At 36.1% G+C, this 15,804-nt stretch overlaps 1 protein-coding gene across 1 annotated transcript in view; it reads left to right on the forward strand.

Annotated features, from left to right (window-relative positions):
• The window catches only part of CCDC146 (coiled-coil domain containing 146), a 70,852-nt gene that overhangs the window by 46,632 nt on the left and 8,416 nt on the right, over positions 1-15,804 (forward strand). Inside the window, exons 5-15 of the mRNA XM_034063357.1 lie at positions 449-510; positions 1,065-1,234; positions 1,816-1,889; positions 2,132-2,356; positions 3,291-3,477; positions 7,525-7,620; positions 8,408-8,578; positions 9,918-10,006; positions 10,126-10,290; positions 12,617-12,841; positions 13,457-13,685. Of these exons, the coding sequence (XP_033919248.1) occupies positions 449-510; positions 1,065-1,234; positions 1,816-1,889; positions 2,132-2,356; positions 3,291-3,477; positions 7,525-7,620; positions 8,408-8,578; positions 9,918-10,006; positions 10,126-10,290; positions 12,617-12,841; positions 13,457-13,685 (1,693 nt within the window). The remainder of the gene's footprint in view (positions 1-448; positions 511-1,064; positions 1,235-1,815; positions 1,890-2,131; positions 2,357-3,290; positions 3,478-7,524; positions 7,621-8,407; positions 8,579-9,917; positions 10,007-10,125; positions 10,291-12,616; positions 12,842-13,456; positions 13,686-15,804) is intronic.

Below are 15,804 nucleotides of genomic sequence, written 5' to 3' on the forward strand. Positions count from 1 at the left end.
AGCAACTTCACTTTCTTTGGTGTGTGCTGGTTTTGTGGGTATTTATAACCCACCTTCTCTTTCCTTTTGCCTCCCTTCCGTGTTTACATTTTGTTTTCTCAGGTTGGGATAAACTGTGAGTGTAGCATGATAGTGTAAAGACAAGGGTGAATAAGGCATAAATGCATCAGTGCAGGAGATGGTGAGACTAAGAATAATCACGTTCAAATCTTAGATGTGCTCGCTGTAGAAAAAGCCTGCATATGTACAACCTGTCTTTCAGGACTTCCAGTTACCAGTCAGTAGCCTTCCTTTAAATCTGGGCACTTTTCTATTGTCCCTGATGATAATTCACCATAGACTTTAGTCTAACATGAGATAAGCTTCCATACTTTTTTACTGTGTACTATACTATAGTAATATTTACTGTATTAACAATATATTTAGTTTTGTTTTGATTTTCCTGTAGTTTGCAAGAAGAAAAAAGTCTTTTGGAAAGCGAATATGCAAGAATTCGAAAACACGGGATAAGTACAAAACACGAGCAAAGCCATGGTTTGTGTTCTGTCAGCAAATATATGAAAACATGAATTAAAATGTTTTTACAGTGTGTACCTCTGGAGTTTACTTAAAATCTGGAATACAGAGAGTAAATATGAGGTAGACATTGTAGGAGAGCCTATATCATATCATTCAGGTTTGATAACTCTAGGGCAAGTGGTGAATAACTGGTTCAGAAAAGATCTGGATCTTCTTAAGTTTACTCAAGAAAATCTTTTACTGTATTCATCAAATGGATACTGCATGTAAAGGTAGGTACAGGTTTACGGTTCTGGGATTGGAGTATGGAAAACGCATTTGCTGTCATAAATTCTGATGAATAAATATGGTTTTGTTGGAGATAAAATTCTGCTGGTTATTGATAGAGGAAACACACATCTTGTTAAAAGATTATATTTCATACCTTGCTGTAAAAACTGTTATCACCGTTCAGTGTTAATGAATCTGTAACACCACAAGCTTGTAAAATTTAACAGGGAAAATAATGTTAATCTTGTCTTTTACTTCATTTTTAAAGGGAACAGATAAGAAAATTAAACAGTTGAAAGAAAATTGTGATGAGCTCTGCAAAGAAGTAACCCAAAAGAAAGCAGAAATTAATGCAATAAAGGAAGATGTTTCATCCAAGAAAAAGCTGATGTTAATAGATAAGAAAGAAATGGAAAAGCTTCTGGAGAAGCAGGCTAATTTAAAAGTAACACAAAATTGCGTGTCTGTGTGTCTGTATGTGTTTATGGGTGCATGCTTTGTCCAAGGAAACAGTGAATATTCTGGATGTTGTTTTGTCATTCCAAATTCATTAGATGGCATTACATTATATATTACATCATTTTTCAATAAGCGTGAAACATGCTGCTGTCCCATATCCATTATTATTCCTTTAGGAAATAATAGTCATGGTTTTGATTAAAAAATGGCATGTTTGCTATGTTGTGTTACTGTAGGCTGCTCTAACATATGCCCAGATCCAAGTTAATACAGATTTATGCTGACAACTAAAATACATACCCACGTCTTTGCCACTTTACATAGTATAGGTAACGTAATCAGATGTATTAATAATATTCAAGCATAATTTTTATCTTGCAGACATAATGAAATCGTAACTATTAATGTTTAATTTCAGAAGTAGCAGCTATATTTCCCCGGGACAAACTCAAGTAATTCAAAATATATTTCCTATTCGTTTTCACAGCAGTTGTAGGTGAATATTACTTCTATGAAATGTCATCAGATTTTAAGGCTATTAATGTAACTTTTCTGTTTTGTCACTAGGATGAGCTAGTAAGGATCCTTGGTGTTCCAGTAGAACTTAGAAAAGAAGCTGAGAAAATAAACTGGAAAAAAAAGTATGCTTCTATAGTTATATATAGATAAATACATATGTGTGGCTTCTTTTCATCCGTTTATTACTGAGATGACTGAGTACAGCTGTTGATTAAAATTAGGATCTACATTTTAAAAAGCATCTATATTTCACTTAAAATCCATGCGCTGCACTGAAAAACACAGTATATGAAGTGAAACATTGACATTTAAATATGCGTGTGGAAATGTTAACCCCTACTGTTTTGTTGAAATATATCCACAGCAACGAAGAGAAGAAAAAAGCCCTTGATGACCAAATAGGAGAGTTGAATAGGACCCTGAAAGCCATTGAAAAGAGGACTGAAGAGATTTTACAAGAAAGAGAAGATATCATGAAGGAATTGGATGAGAAAAAAAAATTGCTAGAAAACAAAGAACGAGAATGTAGTACTTTGGCAAAATTACTGGAAATTAACAGAGAGAAAGAATTGGTGATCATAATAGAGAGGTTAGACCCAAGTCATGTAGCATATGTGAACAGTTCTGTGTTCTCAAAGATCTCTTTTTTCTGCTGTATTGCTTATGTTTTCAAGTTTTGTGCTGCAACCAGAGTGGAATTGAAATTATCGGGCTTGGTTTTGACTTCAGAAATGTTTGGATAAACTACTGCAATCTAGGATCTGGCTTGAAGAACATCAGAAAACATAACCACTTGATAAAATGCAGGGAGAGTGGAACTGGATTATGCTCTGAAAGGGAAATTTTTAGGAGGGTTTCTCTTTCCAGTGAAAAGTTATTTGCTTTCTGTGTAACCCACAGAAAGTAAATTGAACAAGAAAAAGAATATTTTAGTGTTTTAATTTTTCAAATGAGGATCATAGCTTTCTGCACCCACTCCTGAGTTTCAGTGGGGACCAGTTACTCGTCTCTTTAATATTGTCTTGATTTGTGAGCTTATATAACTTGTTAAAGTAAAATAAACTCTTGGGTTGATTGAAGGCTTCAAACGATTCCTTTTTTGCAGAGGAAAATGTATAGTTATAATCATGGCTATATGCTCAGCAACAATGCTTTTGAGTTTAAAGTTTTGTATTAAAGTATAGTGGCACTTTAAATTGAAACATTTAAGTGAAGCATACATGTAAATATTTCCTCATACTAAAAAAATGTGTTTTCTTCTTATAATTAAAAGTTTCTCTGGAAATTTCTAACATATTTAGAACAGACTGTGAGACCTCACTGACATCATTAGGAATATTGTCAGTGGTTAAAGTTATAAAAATGCCATCTTTTTAGGCAATTTGTGCCAGTAGTTTATGAGTTTATCTTGCTATTCAGCCGTAATGATGTAGTTCTCAAAACCCCTTAAAATGATCATGTTTGTTTCCATTCATGTCTTGGTCAAGTTACCTGTTACTAAAATTCGGTGTCTACCTATACAGAGAAGCCCTGGAAAAGAATTTGAATAAACATGACTTGGAGAAAAAAGAGCAAGCTGATATTCTCATTCACAAGCAAGCACAGAAGGACAGAGAGCTGAAAACCTTAAAAAAGATGGAGTTAGAATTGAATACGATTTTTGGTGCCTTGGAACAATATAAGTCACAGCATAAAAGACTCAAATTAGAGGTCTGTATGAATGCATTGACCATAAGGATTCTAAATTTTCTTTTTAAGAAATCTGCCAATGAAATCTTTTGACTGGTCCCAAAAGGCGGAAGAGGAGAAGACTAGAGTCTTACGCACATAAAAGTGTCAAGAGTGTTGCTACAACTAAGAAAGAAATGCCTAGGTTCTCTGGCTGTGATAAAAATACTGCATCACGATACATACAGATTACTCTTAAGAAGTGGAATTTGGGTAGGAGCATCCTATGAAGGAGAACTGGGAGATAATATGGGCACTGTGGTGTCATGTCTGACTTTAAAGCACGGTAGAACTGTGTTCATTAATAATCAAAGTACTATAGTGACTTGCCCATTGACATCAAAGAAATTTGTATCAGAAAAATACAGCCAAGTACTCCCTGATTTCCAGATAATGAAAAGATAAATCACAGAATCATAGAATAGTTTGGGTTGGAAAGGACCTTAAGATCATCTAGTTCCAAACCTCCTGCTATGGGCAGGGACACCTCACACTAAACCACGTCACCCAAGGTTCCATCCAACTTCACCTTGAACACCTCCAGGGATAGAGTATTCACAACTTCCTTGGGCAACCCATTCCAGTGCCTCACCAGCCTCACAGTAAAGAACTTCTTCCTTATATCCAATCTAAACTTCCCTTGTTTAAGTTTCAACCAGTTACCCCTTGTCCTATCACTACAGTCCCTAATGAATAGTCCCTCCCCAGCATCCCTGTAGGCCCCCTTCAGATACTGAAAGGCTGCTATGAGGTCTTCATGCAACCTTCTCTTCTCCAGGCTGAGCAGCCCCAACTTTCTCAGCCTCTCTTCATATGGGAGGTGCTCCAGTCCCCTGATCACCCTTGTGGCCTTCTCTGAACTTGTTCCAAATGTTTTTAATGTTTTTATCTCTTTAAAATTTGAAGGCTGTTTGTAGATTACTGCAAATAATTTATAATGTATTTAACATTAGTCCGGGAAACAGGAAACTAACACTATATAAATTTGGTATTAAGAAATATGAAATAATTCCCCATATTCTCTTTGTTTCCATTCAAATTTCACCTCCAGTTTCTCCCTGCATTACTATTTCACCCATTCCTCTTTCCATATGGATTTACTCTTTTCAGTTTTATTTTTGTCTTCTATTAAGCTGATTTTAAAGGACAGTCTCATTCTGCTTGTCTGTTCAAAACATTTCCTTTCTTTTGTCTTTAAGTCTTTCTTAAATTTTTTTTCCCTATCTTTTTGGTATTCTCTTCCTCTTGTTACTGGTTCTTCCATTGTCTTTCTTAGGCCCTTCACCTAAACTAGCCCCCTGTTTAGTCTAAATTGTAAGTCAGTCTTATAAAATTAATCTTGCTTAGTCAAGTGAGTAATTTTTCACTGGACTTGGTGTTTCCTACCTTGACACAGCATCCTTGAAATTTTTCTTGGTCCTCCTCAGGAATTCAGGGCAGAAAAAAAGTCTTATTTATATCAGTGTGAAGTTTTTAACAATAACTATATGATATCAAAACTCATCTATACTTAGCTTTGCTGTTTAAAAAACTCTAATCATTACTCAGTGATATTTAGTGGGTTTAAATATTAATATTTTTTTTACATCCCCTGGAATTCCTCCTGAATTCCCCTGTATTAATTACCAAGTAATATAAATAAGAGGAAGGAGGAAAGCTCTATAACTATACAAAAAGTTTCAGATAGAATTTCCTCAAATACTGATTAAAGGGCTGAGTCATTCCAGACTTTACCCTCAGAGCTCATACTGAGTTTCTGTTCAGCATTAGCTAAGAAAATCTGGGCAATGTTATTTATTCCTACTGAGGAAATATTCCTGGAGGTAGAATCAGATTGTTCAAAGACATGTAGTACTAAAATCAAATTCCATAATTCACTGACACCTGTGGTTAGAATTCACTGTGAAAAAGTGAGACCTGTAATAAGACACTCAATGGTTAAGTTGCATTGTGAAGGATTCCCTCAGTACTAACACTAGGCTATCCTACAGACTTGTATGCGTCTTGCAAGTAGTATCATTATGAAGAGTGGTAGAAAGGGAATGCCAGTAGAGGAAAAAGTGGAATTCTAACCAGAATTTTACTCCAGAATTTGCAGGATGCTACCCTAACACAAACAGGCCATGGCAATATAGTTGTTTTAGCCCATGCTCCGTGTTTCCTCTGATTCCTTTCATGGCTTTTTTAGCATAGCAAATGTGAAATTACCACTCCTCTGCGTAGTCAGTTGAAATGAAGTACTGAGTATGAAAGACTAGAGTGACAAGCTTGATTCTGCTTGGTTTTGCTATCTTGAGACTGTTCAAATTTGGAAGACTTTTAAGGAGTTAAAGTTTCTTTAACCACTTACATTTTCCCTTTATTCATTAGGATTCCAGGTTTCACAAGAATTAGTTGCTAGTATAAAAATGTGATTGCAGAAGCAGCAGTACATCAGTGTGCTTCTCCAAATTTCTCTTACTTTAAATCACGTGCTAAGTGCAGAATGACTGGTTTGTTGAATAAGGAAATTACAGGAACACTTTCTTCAAATGTGTTTTTCTTCTTAATAAGTTGTGAAAGGTCAGCTATTGTTAAACGCTAACATTCTGTGTGAAAGAGAACTGGCCGCTCTGGCTGTTGCCAGCCCAAGGCAGAACTGCTCTTCCTCTCCAAGCATGCCTTCTCTTTGGTCAGCACAGAGACAGCCAAAAGTGCCTAAGTTTAGTCATGTCTTATGTGAACAAAAGTCCTTAATAGATTAAAGATGTTTATATGAGCTTTCTACTTTTAGACTTAAGAACTTGATATCTTTAGAATCACATCTTGGAAATGTAGAAATGCCTACTTAGAGACACTACTGCCTTTTTGCAAAGCTGTTGTAATTAACATACATATTCCACAGAAAAGCCATGTTTGCTGTCTTGACAAGAGTGAAAGTAACTTGCTTAGAATATGTTTTACTGACATTTTAGCAAACCTAAGTCAAATCAAATCTCAGACTTAGCAGCTGAAACTAAAATAGCTCCGCAGATTGACCTTTACTGTGCCTCTTGTTTTGCTTTCCCTTAATGCAAGAGAACATCTAATTTTATATTATCACAGAAGGGAAAACTACAACTGCAAAAACTCTCATTATCTATATTGAGGTATAGTGTTTTATACTCTTAACATCTGGTTGAGATCTGAGAGATACTACAACATTGCATATATTATCTTTTAATAGCTTCCAGATGTGTTGTTGAGTATCATTTATGCCACCTGTGTGAATTACAGGTTTTCACTTACAGACAGGCAACATATGCCTGCATAATCTGCTGTATCTCTTACATATAACTGTAAAAAATGTTGAAGTTTGAAGTTAATGATTGTGGGGCCAATGCAACTTTTGCCTTACAAGTTACATCATGCAAGTATTTGTAATGGGATTGTTCATATTATTTTAGTCAGAAGGTAGTTTCTAATGTGTCTTCCTTCACTTCTGATCGAATAAACAAATTTTTCTATAAAGTACAAGAAAAAACTGGTACAAAACTGTTTCTTTAGTTAGTTTTGACTTCCTAGAGCCTAACAAAGAAAGAGGAAAATCCTACTTAATGAAAAGCAAAAAAATATGAGAACAAATCTACACAGATGTGAAATATTGATTGTTTTCAAATCACTGGTAGATCTATTTTGGTTTTCCTTCAGTAAGGTGAGAATTTAACTCTGAAAATCCTCTGTGAATTTAGGTGACATCTTTACATAGTATCCCTTGGTGATTGTTACCTTTTTAATGAGTTCAGTTGCTCAAAAAACATAACCCTTAGAAATTCAGTAGCTAAACTGGGCTTTGTGAAGATTAGTTTTTATAGGTAAATTCTCAAAAGAAAAAAATTAAGAAACATGGATATGTTGCTGAGGAACTCCACTCAGTGAAGAACTTGGACTAGGTATTGTAAGACAGAAAATTCAGTTCTTAATTTGTGTCACTACTTCAAATACATTATCTGCAGTTTGTATTTTACACGTTTTGTTTGCATCCTCAGTGTGCTTGGTTTATTTCTGTAGGCAGAAGCTATTGCTAAAAGTAGTGGATTATTATTCGAAAGACAACAAGAACTGCAGAAAGAAGTTGAAGTGATCAAGAGAAGTTTAATAGAACAGGTGCTGAACTCTGCTTTCTCATGCTTTTTCATTGTAACAGTTGCTTTTCAGTCATGAGAGTAAAGGGACTGTCTGAAGAAAAAAATTATGGGAATTTCCAGGTGCAGCTTTCCAGTGATAAAACATGTGCTGTCTTTGAATTTGCTAGCATTATCAGGTGGGATTCAGCTTGTGTTTGAATACACGTATGTTCCATATCTGCATGTCACTATTTGTGTATGTGGTATGTACCTAATGTGCCACAATAGTAACAATCTAGTCCTGTAGTCAGTGAAGCCTAGGAAGCCATCCATTCACCTTCTAAAGAGGTTAACCTCCACTGGGCAGAACAGATAGCTTTTTAGAGTTCATTGAATATCTAAGAACTCTAGGCATCTAAATACTTTGCTCTATTTTAAATGTCTAAATTTGGTCTCTTAATGTGAAAGCTCAGTCAGTGTCTTCCATTGTGCAGTGTGGACATATCAAGACCTGACAGGAAAATCTTTTAAAGACTATATGGCCACAAGAAACCTTTCTGCCCAATGAATAACAGCTGAAAGACATGCTAGACTGAGGAACAGGAATGCTTCTAGGTGACAAAATATTTGGACATGTTATTAAAAGGACTGCGCATGATGGTCCAGCTGTAATTTCAAAGCAGTTTGGGTTGGGTTGGTTTTTTTTTAAATCGACGTAGTCTTACAGACTGCATGTTCATTTTACGGATAAACCCAAAGTACTCCAATTTTGGGTTTGCCAACAATGATGCATCAATGCATAAGGAATTGAATTGCATTTTCTCTAGGAAACAATATCAGGTACGGATGCCCGTGTGTTACAAGAATGCATTGCTGAAGAAGGCTTGCTTTACAAAGAGCTGGAAAAAAGCAGAAAAGAGTTGTCCAGACTTGCACATCTGATACGGCTCAAAGTTGAAGAGAGGGAACAGAAATCTAGGGATGTTCAGAAAGTCCAGGTAAAAATCTATCTCTCTCATATAATAGGAAGATTTTCTAAAGTAAAAGCTGGTATAAGAAGATATAACATTACTGGTGAGAGGATCATTTCCCACTTCGAAGTTCCATCACAACACGAGAAGCTCACTTTCATTAGCAATTTACAGGGCACGGCAACAGTATATTAAAATATCATGCCACAATTGAAACAAGGTATTTGAAAGGATATTTTCTTTCAAGCCTATGGAGTAAAATGAACAATTTTGAAAGAAAGAAGCAGGAAAGCAGAGAGCCTCAACTGAAATTCTCGGAAGTACACGTGTTGTATTTTACAAACATACGGCCATTAGAAGATAAAGAGAATTGTTACTCAGTCCAAGGACAGGAAGTAATTTTTATTTTCCTGTTAAATTTTAAGGCATAAATCATTATATTAATTAAAAAAAGAGGCAAATAAACCTTTTGTTACTGAGCAGTCATTGTGTTTGCTGGTTTGTTGCCTGCATTTTGCTAGCTTTGTAATACCATATATGTGCTGTAAATATGCACAGTATATATTAAATGCAGAGTGGCTATAAGGGAACAAACTACTCATGCTTCCACAATGTATGTCTGTATTCTAACAAGTTAGATAACGTACCCTCCTAGCACCTTAGGGATCTTTGACTCTCTATAAAAACAGAATAAGCAAACATGTCATGCTTTGTACCTTCAATAAAAGTCCAAAAAAGGACAACAAATACAAATAAACAATACAAATTAATCAACACATAAACATGTCCAGAGCTGCAGCCCAGCATCCAGCAGCTTTTTCTAATGCCAGCCTCCTCCTCCTCCTGATAAAGTGGGAAGAGAGAAAAGAGCTGTCCATAGATGGGTAATGATACAGGCTATTAAGGAGTGAATACAACTGAAATAAAAAGGTCCAGAGCCCCAGAAGAATGAAAATGCGCCATTCTACTCAAGCATTGGTGCTTGTTTAAACACCAGAAAAGAGTAAAACGAAATTTGTTTGAAAAGCGGTGCATATGCCAAATAATTACACAGCGATGGAACTGAGAGGAAACAGTAGAACTCCAGATATAAGGGACCAATCTTTCTAAGATGCAGCACCAAATTATCTACATTAACAGTTGTGGTAAGCTTAATATACATAGGAAAAGTGTGGTCTTTAATGTTGTTGCAATAAAAGCATTACATTTTAATTGGAATAAGTTCTTAGAATATTCTCATCTCAACATATTTTCCTTGACTGGTTTTACAGTGGTTTATTAGTAAAAACAGCTGTTCTGAGTAATTTCTTCGAAGACATTTCCTTGATATATCTAAAGTGCTCACTGAATTCTATTTAAATTTCAGATACAACTCCAAAATGTTATTAAAGAATTAAAAAGAAAGGATCTTGAAATAAAAGAATTTGAAAGGAGGAGAAGAAAAATCCAAAAAGAGTAAGAGAATAATAATAACAGCACATAAGCTAAAAGATGTGGTTTAATTCAATTGTTATCCAAGTAGTGTATGCATAAAATTCTAATAATTATTTCTTTCACATTTGTCGTTTCTTCAGACTCCAAGGACTTGCTAAAATAAATGAGGTTGTTCAAAATGAAAGGAGTAAATGTATAGATTTGGTGCATGCTGCTCATCAGAAAGCAAATGAAATTAAAAAATTGGTAAAATTGATAGAAAATGAAATAGAAAATTTAAGGAATACTCTTAAAACCAAGGAAAGGTGAGTTTAAGTAAGCTGTAGGTCACATTTGCAGAAATGTAAGATTAGAAAGTATCTTGAGAGAGAATCTAATCTAACTTCAACTGTACCTTTATCATGCTTGATAGTCATTATCCTGATTTCTAAAACCCGATTCAAACAAAGACATTTAGCAACACCCTTACACAGTCTAATTTCTGGTCACCCTAACACTTCACAATTAGCTTGGGCATCAGTGCATGGCACAAAACATGTCTGAAGTTTGTCTGGCTACTCATCCTTTGAAAGGATAAAGTGTCATCACATTTCTTTTGATCACAGTTCTTGTGAGCCTCTAGCACCTGCATTAGCATGCTCTTTCATTCAATATGAACAATACTGTTGTAGTCACACTTTCTACACTTAGAAAAAAAGAGGTCTAATGCATATACAATTCCACAGTGGACTGGTGCATGATACTATTAAATGAGTCACTATTTAGTAATACAACTGTGTCATTACTAAATTAAAACAAACTGAGTCTCTTGGTTCAAACTCAAACTGAAGTTTATTGGAAAACATTTATTTCAGATAGAAAGTAATATGGTTTCAATCTTTCAGGCATTCACAACAAAGAGCATGAGGCAGACGAGTGATGCTTGTGACTCTATTTTTTTCCTAGACCATTATTTAGTGGGGATAATCTTTTTGCCATCTTTTTGTCATCCTAGTGATGATATTCTGCAATATAGGCAGAATGACAATGTCTCTGAAAATGGTAGCTGGGAAAGTAGAAAGGTAATGAAGAGTTAACCGTGTATACAAAACAGCACAGACAAAACTGAGTAGCTCAAAAATAACTTGATTTTGACAAAACTTTGTCTTTTGGTGCCAAAAAATGGCACAACTGGACCAAAGAATGCATTCAGGTTACAGTCTCTCAAAGTGTATTGTGAATCTCCAAGTAGGTTGATTTCAAACTCATGCTGGGGGTAGCTAAAAAAGAAGTGGAACTTCAGTGGTTTAAGTGATTTTGTCAAGATGCTGACATTTTGTGGAACAATTTTTGAGTCCTTCCCAGTCAATTTCTGATGAAAGGAACAAAAAAGACTAAGAAGGTAGATCTGTATTGTCTAGATACCAGCTGTATCTAATTATTATAGATGACCCTACTCTGGTCTAACAGGCATTTTGATCTCTGCAAATCTAGATTGAAAACTAGCAAGAGGTACTGAATTTTTAGTAATGGAAATGCCTATGGAAAAAAACATTTAATCCCAGTAAGAGACTTTGGTATCACAGCAGCACTGACTTATCTGCAGCCTGCACAGTTTTGAGGACAGACAGAGTATCAGTCCAAATAAGATGAAAGTTTATCCAAAAATATTGAATAACACATCTTTACAACTGTCATGCTTCTTGCTTTACAAAGTTTAATTCGATTTAGCAACACCACATGGAACTCGGAAGTGTTACACACATGGGGAAATGCACCAGAAAGCAGCTCACTGCTCTTTATAAGGTAGTGCAGCAATTTAATGATGGAGCCCATGAAGGGAGGTGGATATTTCAGCTGCAGTTCTGTATCTTAACAGAAGACTATGCTTCTCCTTTCACTACCTCTTTTGTATGTTGACACAAATATCTTCCCAATGTAGATAAACAGTATCTTGATCAAGAAGTGATACCACGGATTAAATGCAGTAACTCTAACTTCCATGTTGTAAGAAAATGAACAATCAGTATAGCAACAAGAATATGTCTTTTAAGTGCGGTTGGCCAGCAAGGTGGCTAGAAATAATGAATTCTGTTCTTCATTTTTGTGGATTTTTAATGTGATCTTGTCACGAACCTTTCAGTATGATTTTATCTCATCTGTCAGACAGGAAAACCGACAATTGCCTTTCTTGTGTGAATGTTGTGATACACTCTTTTGTAAACTTGGAGAGCCTTGAATTGCAACCACAAAATTATTTACATATTGATATCTCATTAAATAGAATGGCAGGATTTCTACACAGTAAGACTTTGTATCACAGTTTATGCTTCTGCTCTTGAACTTTATTTCTTACAGCCCTTTGGGCTACCCAGTAGAGAAGAGCTGTAGTGCAGTGCACTATTTGTAGCATTTTACCTGGGCCATAATCCAGTACTCTTCCAGTACACTGGAAAGAGCCTGCAGAGAGAAGCTATTCTCAGAGAGTGTTTCTACTTCTTATAATGCATCTGTGACATAGAATATAATGCAGAGTGACATAGAAGATCCTTTGTGTATTTGAGGAATTAGTTTAAGCTCTGCTTTTAATTGCTGAAATTGCTTTCAAATTGAAAGGACTAAAAACTTTCCTACTTTTATGTTATGTTAAAGAAAATTGCAGAAACAACAGCTGAAGAATACAAACAATATAGCTATTATAGACAGTCTCAAAAGTGATTGCCTCAAAATTGTACAAGCCATGCAAGAGATGAAAGAGAAGAAAGAGCAGCAGTATTTGGTTCTTGAGAGACTTACCAATAGAGTCACCCAAATTGAAGAGGAGATTGTGCAGCTACACAAAAGTTACGAAAGAGCTCTTCAGCAACAACATGAGAGGTATTCATGGCAATTTGATATAATGTGCTGTTTAATTTTGACATTCATGAAGCAACAGCTTATGAGCACTTCTAGTTAGCAATACTGAGACTATGAAAGCCTCAGTATGTTTCCCTAAGCAGTCTGCCTCGCTGCAGTGTCAGTGCTGCTCTGTATCACATAGATGTTGGTTTTCCATTGCTGATGATCTTCATACTTCACATTCACTATTAAAAATATATGGTGGCTTGACTGCTGAATGTCTTGAGAACTTGTAGCCTCCTGCTGTGTGCCTTGTACACAGGTAAGGTATAAAAATGCAGAAGATGTAAAGCTCCCTGATCAGGTTAATCCATTTTTTAAATGAATGCTGTGGAAGGCCAGAAGAGTTTTTAGAATTATAAGAGAGACTAGAGTAACCTCTGCAGTGGTTTGTTCTCTGATATGCACAGTGTAATGATTTTGTTACCTAGTTAAAAGGTTAATGTGATAGTAAAGTATCATTTGTAAAAGGTTTGTATGTTATCCCAGATTATTACTATCATCCCAGGTCACCGCTTCTGTTCTTGGATGGAATACACTGAATATGAGTCACATTTTTTTAAACTTTACCTTTTCATTTGGGGCTTATTCCAGTGGTCTTCTGCTCAGAGACCGGGAAGAAGAATTATGCATTTTGTATGAAAGGATACATACACAAGAGATGCTGTGTAGAAATGGAGATATTGAGATTCAAGTTATGGATGAAAAGATCAAATTTCTGAAGGTGAAGATAGATGAGAAGAGGAGAGAGATTGAATCATTGCTCAAAATGCTCCCAGTAGAGAAAGCCCTGGATGCAGAGCTGCTGATGCTTCAGACACAGGTTGGTGGGAAAGCAAGTCTTGTTTTTGGCTTGTATTGTTCTGTATTTTAAAACTTAAGATAATTTCACAGGAAAAAGTGTCTGGATTTACAAGGTTTATTTAAACAGATAGTTCAGTAACAGACCTGTCTAGCAAAACTTGTCTGTGACAGGCTGATGCACTTTGTTATGCACATGCACATTCCAAATGGAATCTCAGCTAACCCTCCCCATAGCATAAAATATCAGTGTGACTAAGCTGGAGAATGGGAGTCATGGGGAAAAAATGGCAATGTAGATAAAGTTTGCTAAAACTGTATTGATGGGGGTAGGTGGAAGGGGTGGGAGATATACTTAGTCCTTCCAATTCCTAAAATAATAACTCAATTCACACTTGACCCTGAGCCTACTCTGGAAACTCTGCTGCCTACAATGATATAATCCACATAGATTTTCTTCTCCACAAAAACAGTGTAAGTTTTAGTTCTAGTTACAAAACGACATTAAACAGCTAACAAACTGCAGTGTTTGGGACATTCTTTCCTTGCTTTCTGAAATGGCTCATTTACTTCTGACCTTATCCCCAGATGGTAATTTTTTCCATACATACTCTGTTAGTGCCTGCACAAAATCGTAAATTAGGGTGTACATCGCTTTTCGTAATGGCATCGATGGGAGCTGTGACTCACTGCTAAATAGTGCTTGGACTATTCTGCTGCTTCTGGGAAGCTGTGTGCTCTGCTAAGAGACTAAGATGTTGTACATTACCTTACACAAAATCATACCGCAAAGGACTTTACAGTGCTCTTACAGACTTAGGATGAATAGAATGAGCATGAAAAATAGACAATAGACAAAAGAAAAAGTGCCATGTTTTCAGATTAGATTTGGAAAGATCCTGGGAGTCACTGAGCACTGAGTCACACAGTGCAGGTGATTTCTGTGGACCAGGTCAATCACAAAGCTTTGCTTTTTCTGTTCTGCATTTCTAAGTCTTTCCCCTTAGCGACGATGGTTCATGTGAAGCCTAAAACCACTGTTAAAGGGAGGTTACTGTTACAGGTGCTTTTAATCTTTCTGTGACATTGACATCAAATTAAAAAGCAGGAAAGTACAGAGTGGTGTGATATTATAGATGGAATAGCCTTAATAAATGTTCCCAAATCAGAGATTTTCCAGCGAACAATGGCAAATAACCAGTTATCAGCTTTCAAAATGTAACTAGATGCTGTGGTTACTGAATATATTACATGGTTCAAAGTGGCCATTAACCCAGCCATCTCCTTATGCTCAACTGTTTTAGCATTAATACTCTTCCTCCCACTGCCAATAGCCACCATGTCGAGGGAGAAACACCTTCAAGCTGTTCGGCTTTATCTCCATGATTTAAATAAAAGCCATAAGCCCAAACCTGAATTCTGGTGTTGGTTTCCAAATTCAGATTGCTAATTCCTGTACTGATTACAGGTTTGGCCCCATGTTGAAATCCAACTTGGCATCTGTTCATGCAAAGAATCTTACGATGGTGATCATTTGCACAAGACTTTGTATTGGTGTGGTGAATACAGATCTAAATCACTTGTCTATGAAACCGATCTCTGAAGCCAAGCTGAAATCTGAAGAGGTGATAGCAGGAGCTCCTTTTGGGCTACTTTTTGTCTTTCCATTTAGATAGTTATAAATGTTCAGAGGGAGTCTCAGTGCACCACAGGACTATGAAATCCTGATTTCTATCAGAGACCTTTAGAACTCCTAAAACACAGACAGTAAATATGCTTTCCAAGATTTCCCCATCATTTTTATTTCTCCATTCTGTTGTGACCTTATGTAGGAGCCAGGGTGCCTAACCTTCACTTCGGGTTAGGAGCCCACAGGAAAAATTATACAGATAAGTGAACAAGGTCTCTATTAATAGAAAGAAGTGGGTGCCTTTGTCTCCAGAGGGAGATCCTGATTTTGGGAGCACAGTACTCCTCCTGGAGGTCTTTATTCTCAAGGCACCTGCCTCTCTTCATCGATGGTATGGAGAACTCTGAATCATGTCAGGATGCTTCAAAAGGCATCTACAATTGAAATACAGTAGAGATCATCTGAATTAGACATGGTGAATCATGTATGTTCTAAATTTTCTTCTCCCTTT

This window comes from Melopsittacus undulatus, chromosome 5 (assembly GCF_012275295.1).
Source record: "Melopsittacus undulatus isolate bMelUnd1 chromosome 5, bMelUnd1.mat.Z, whole genome shotgun sequence".
Classification (NCBI taxonomy): Eukaryota; Metazoa; Chordata; class Aves; order Psittaciformes; family Psittaculidae; genus Melopsittacus; species Melopsittacus undulatus.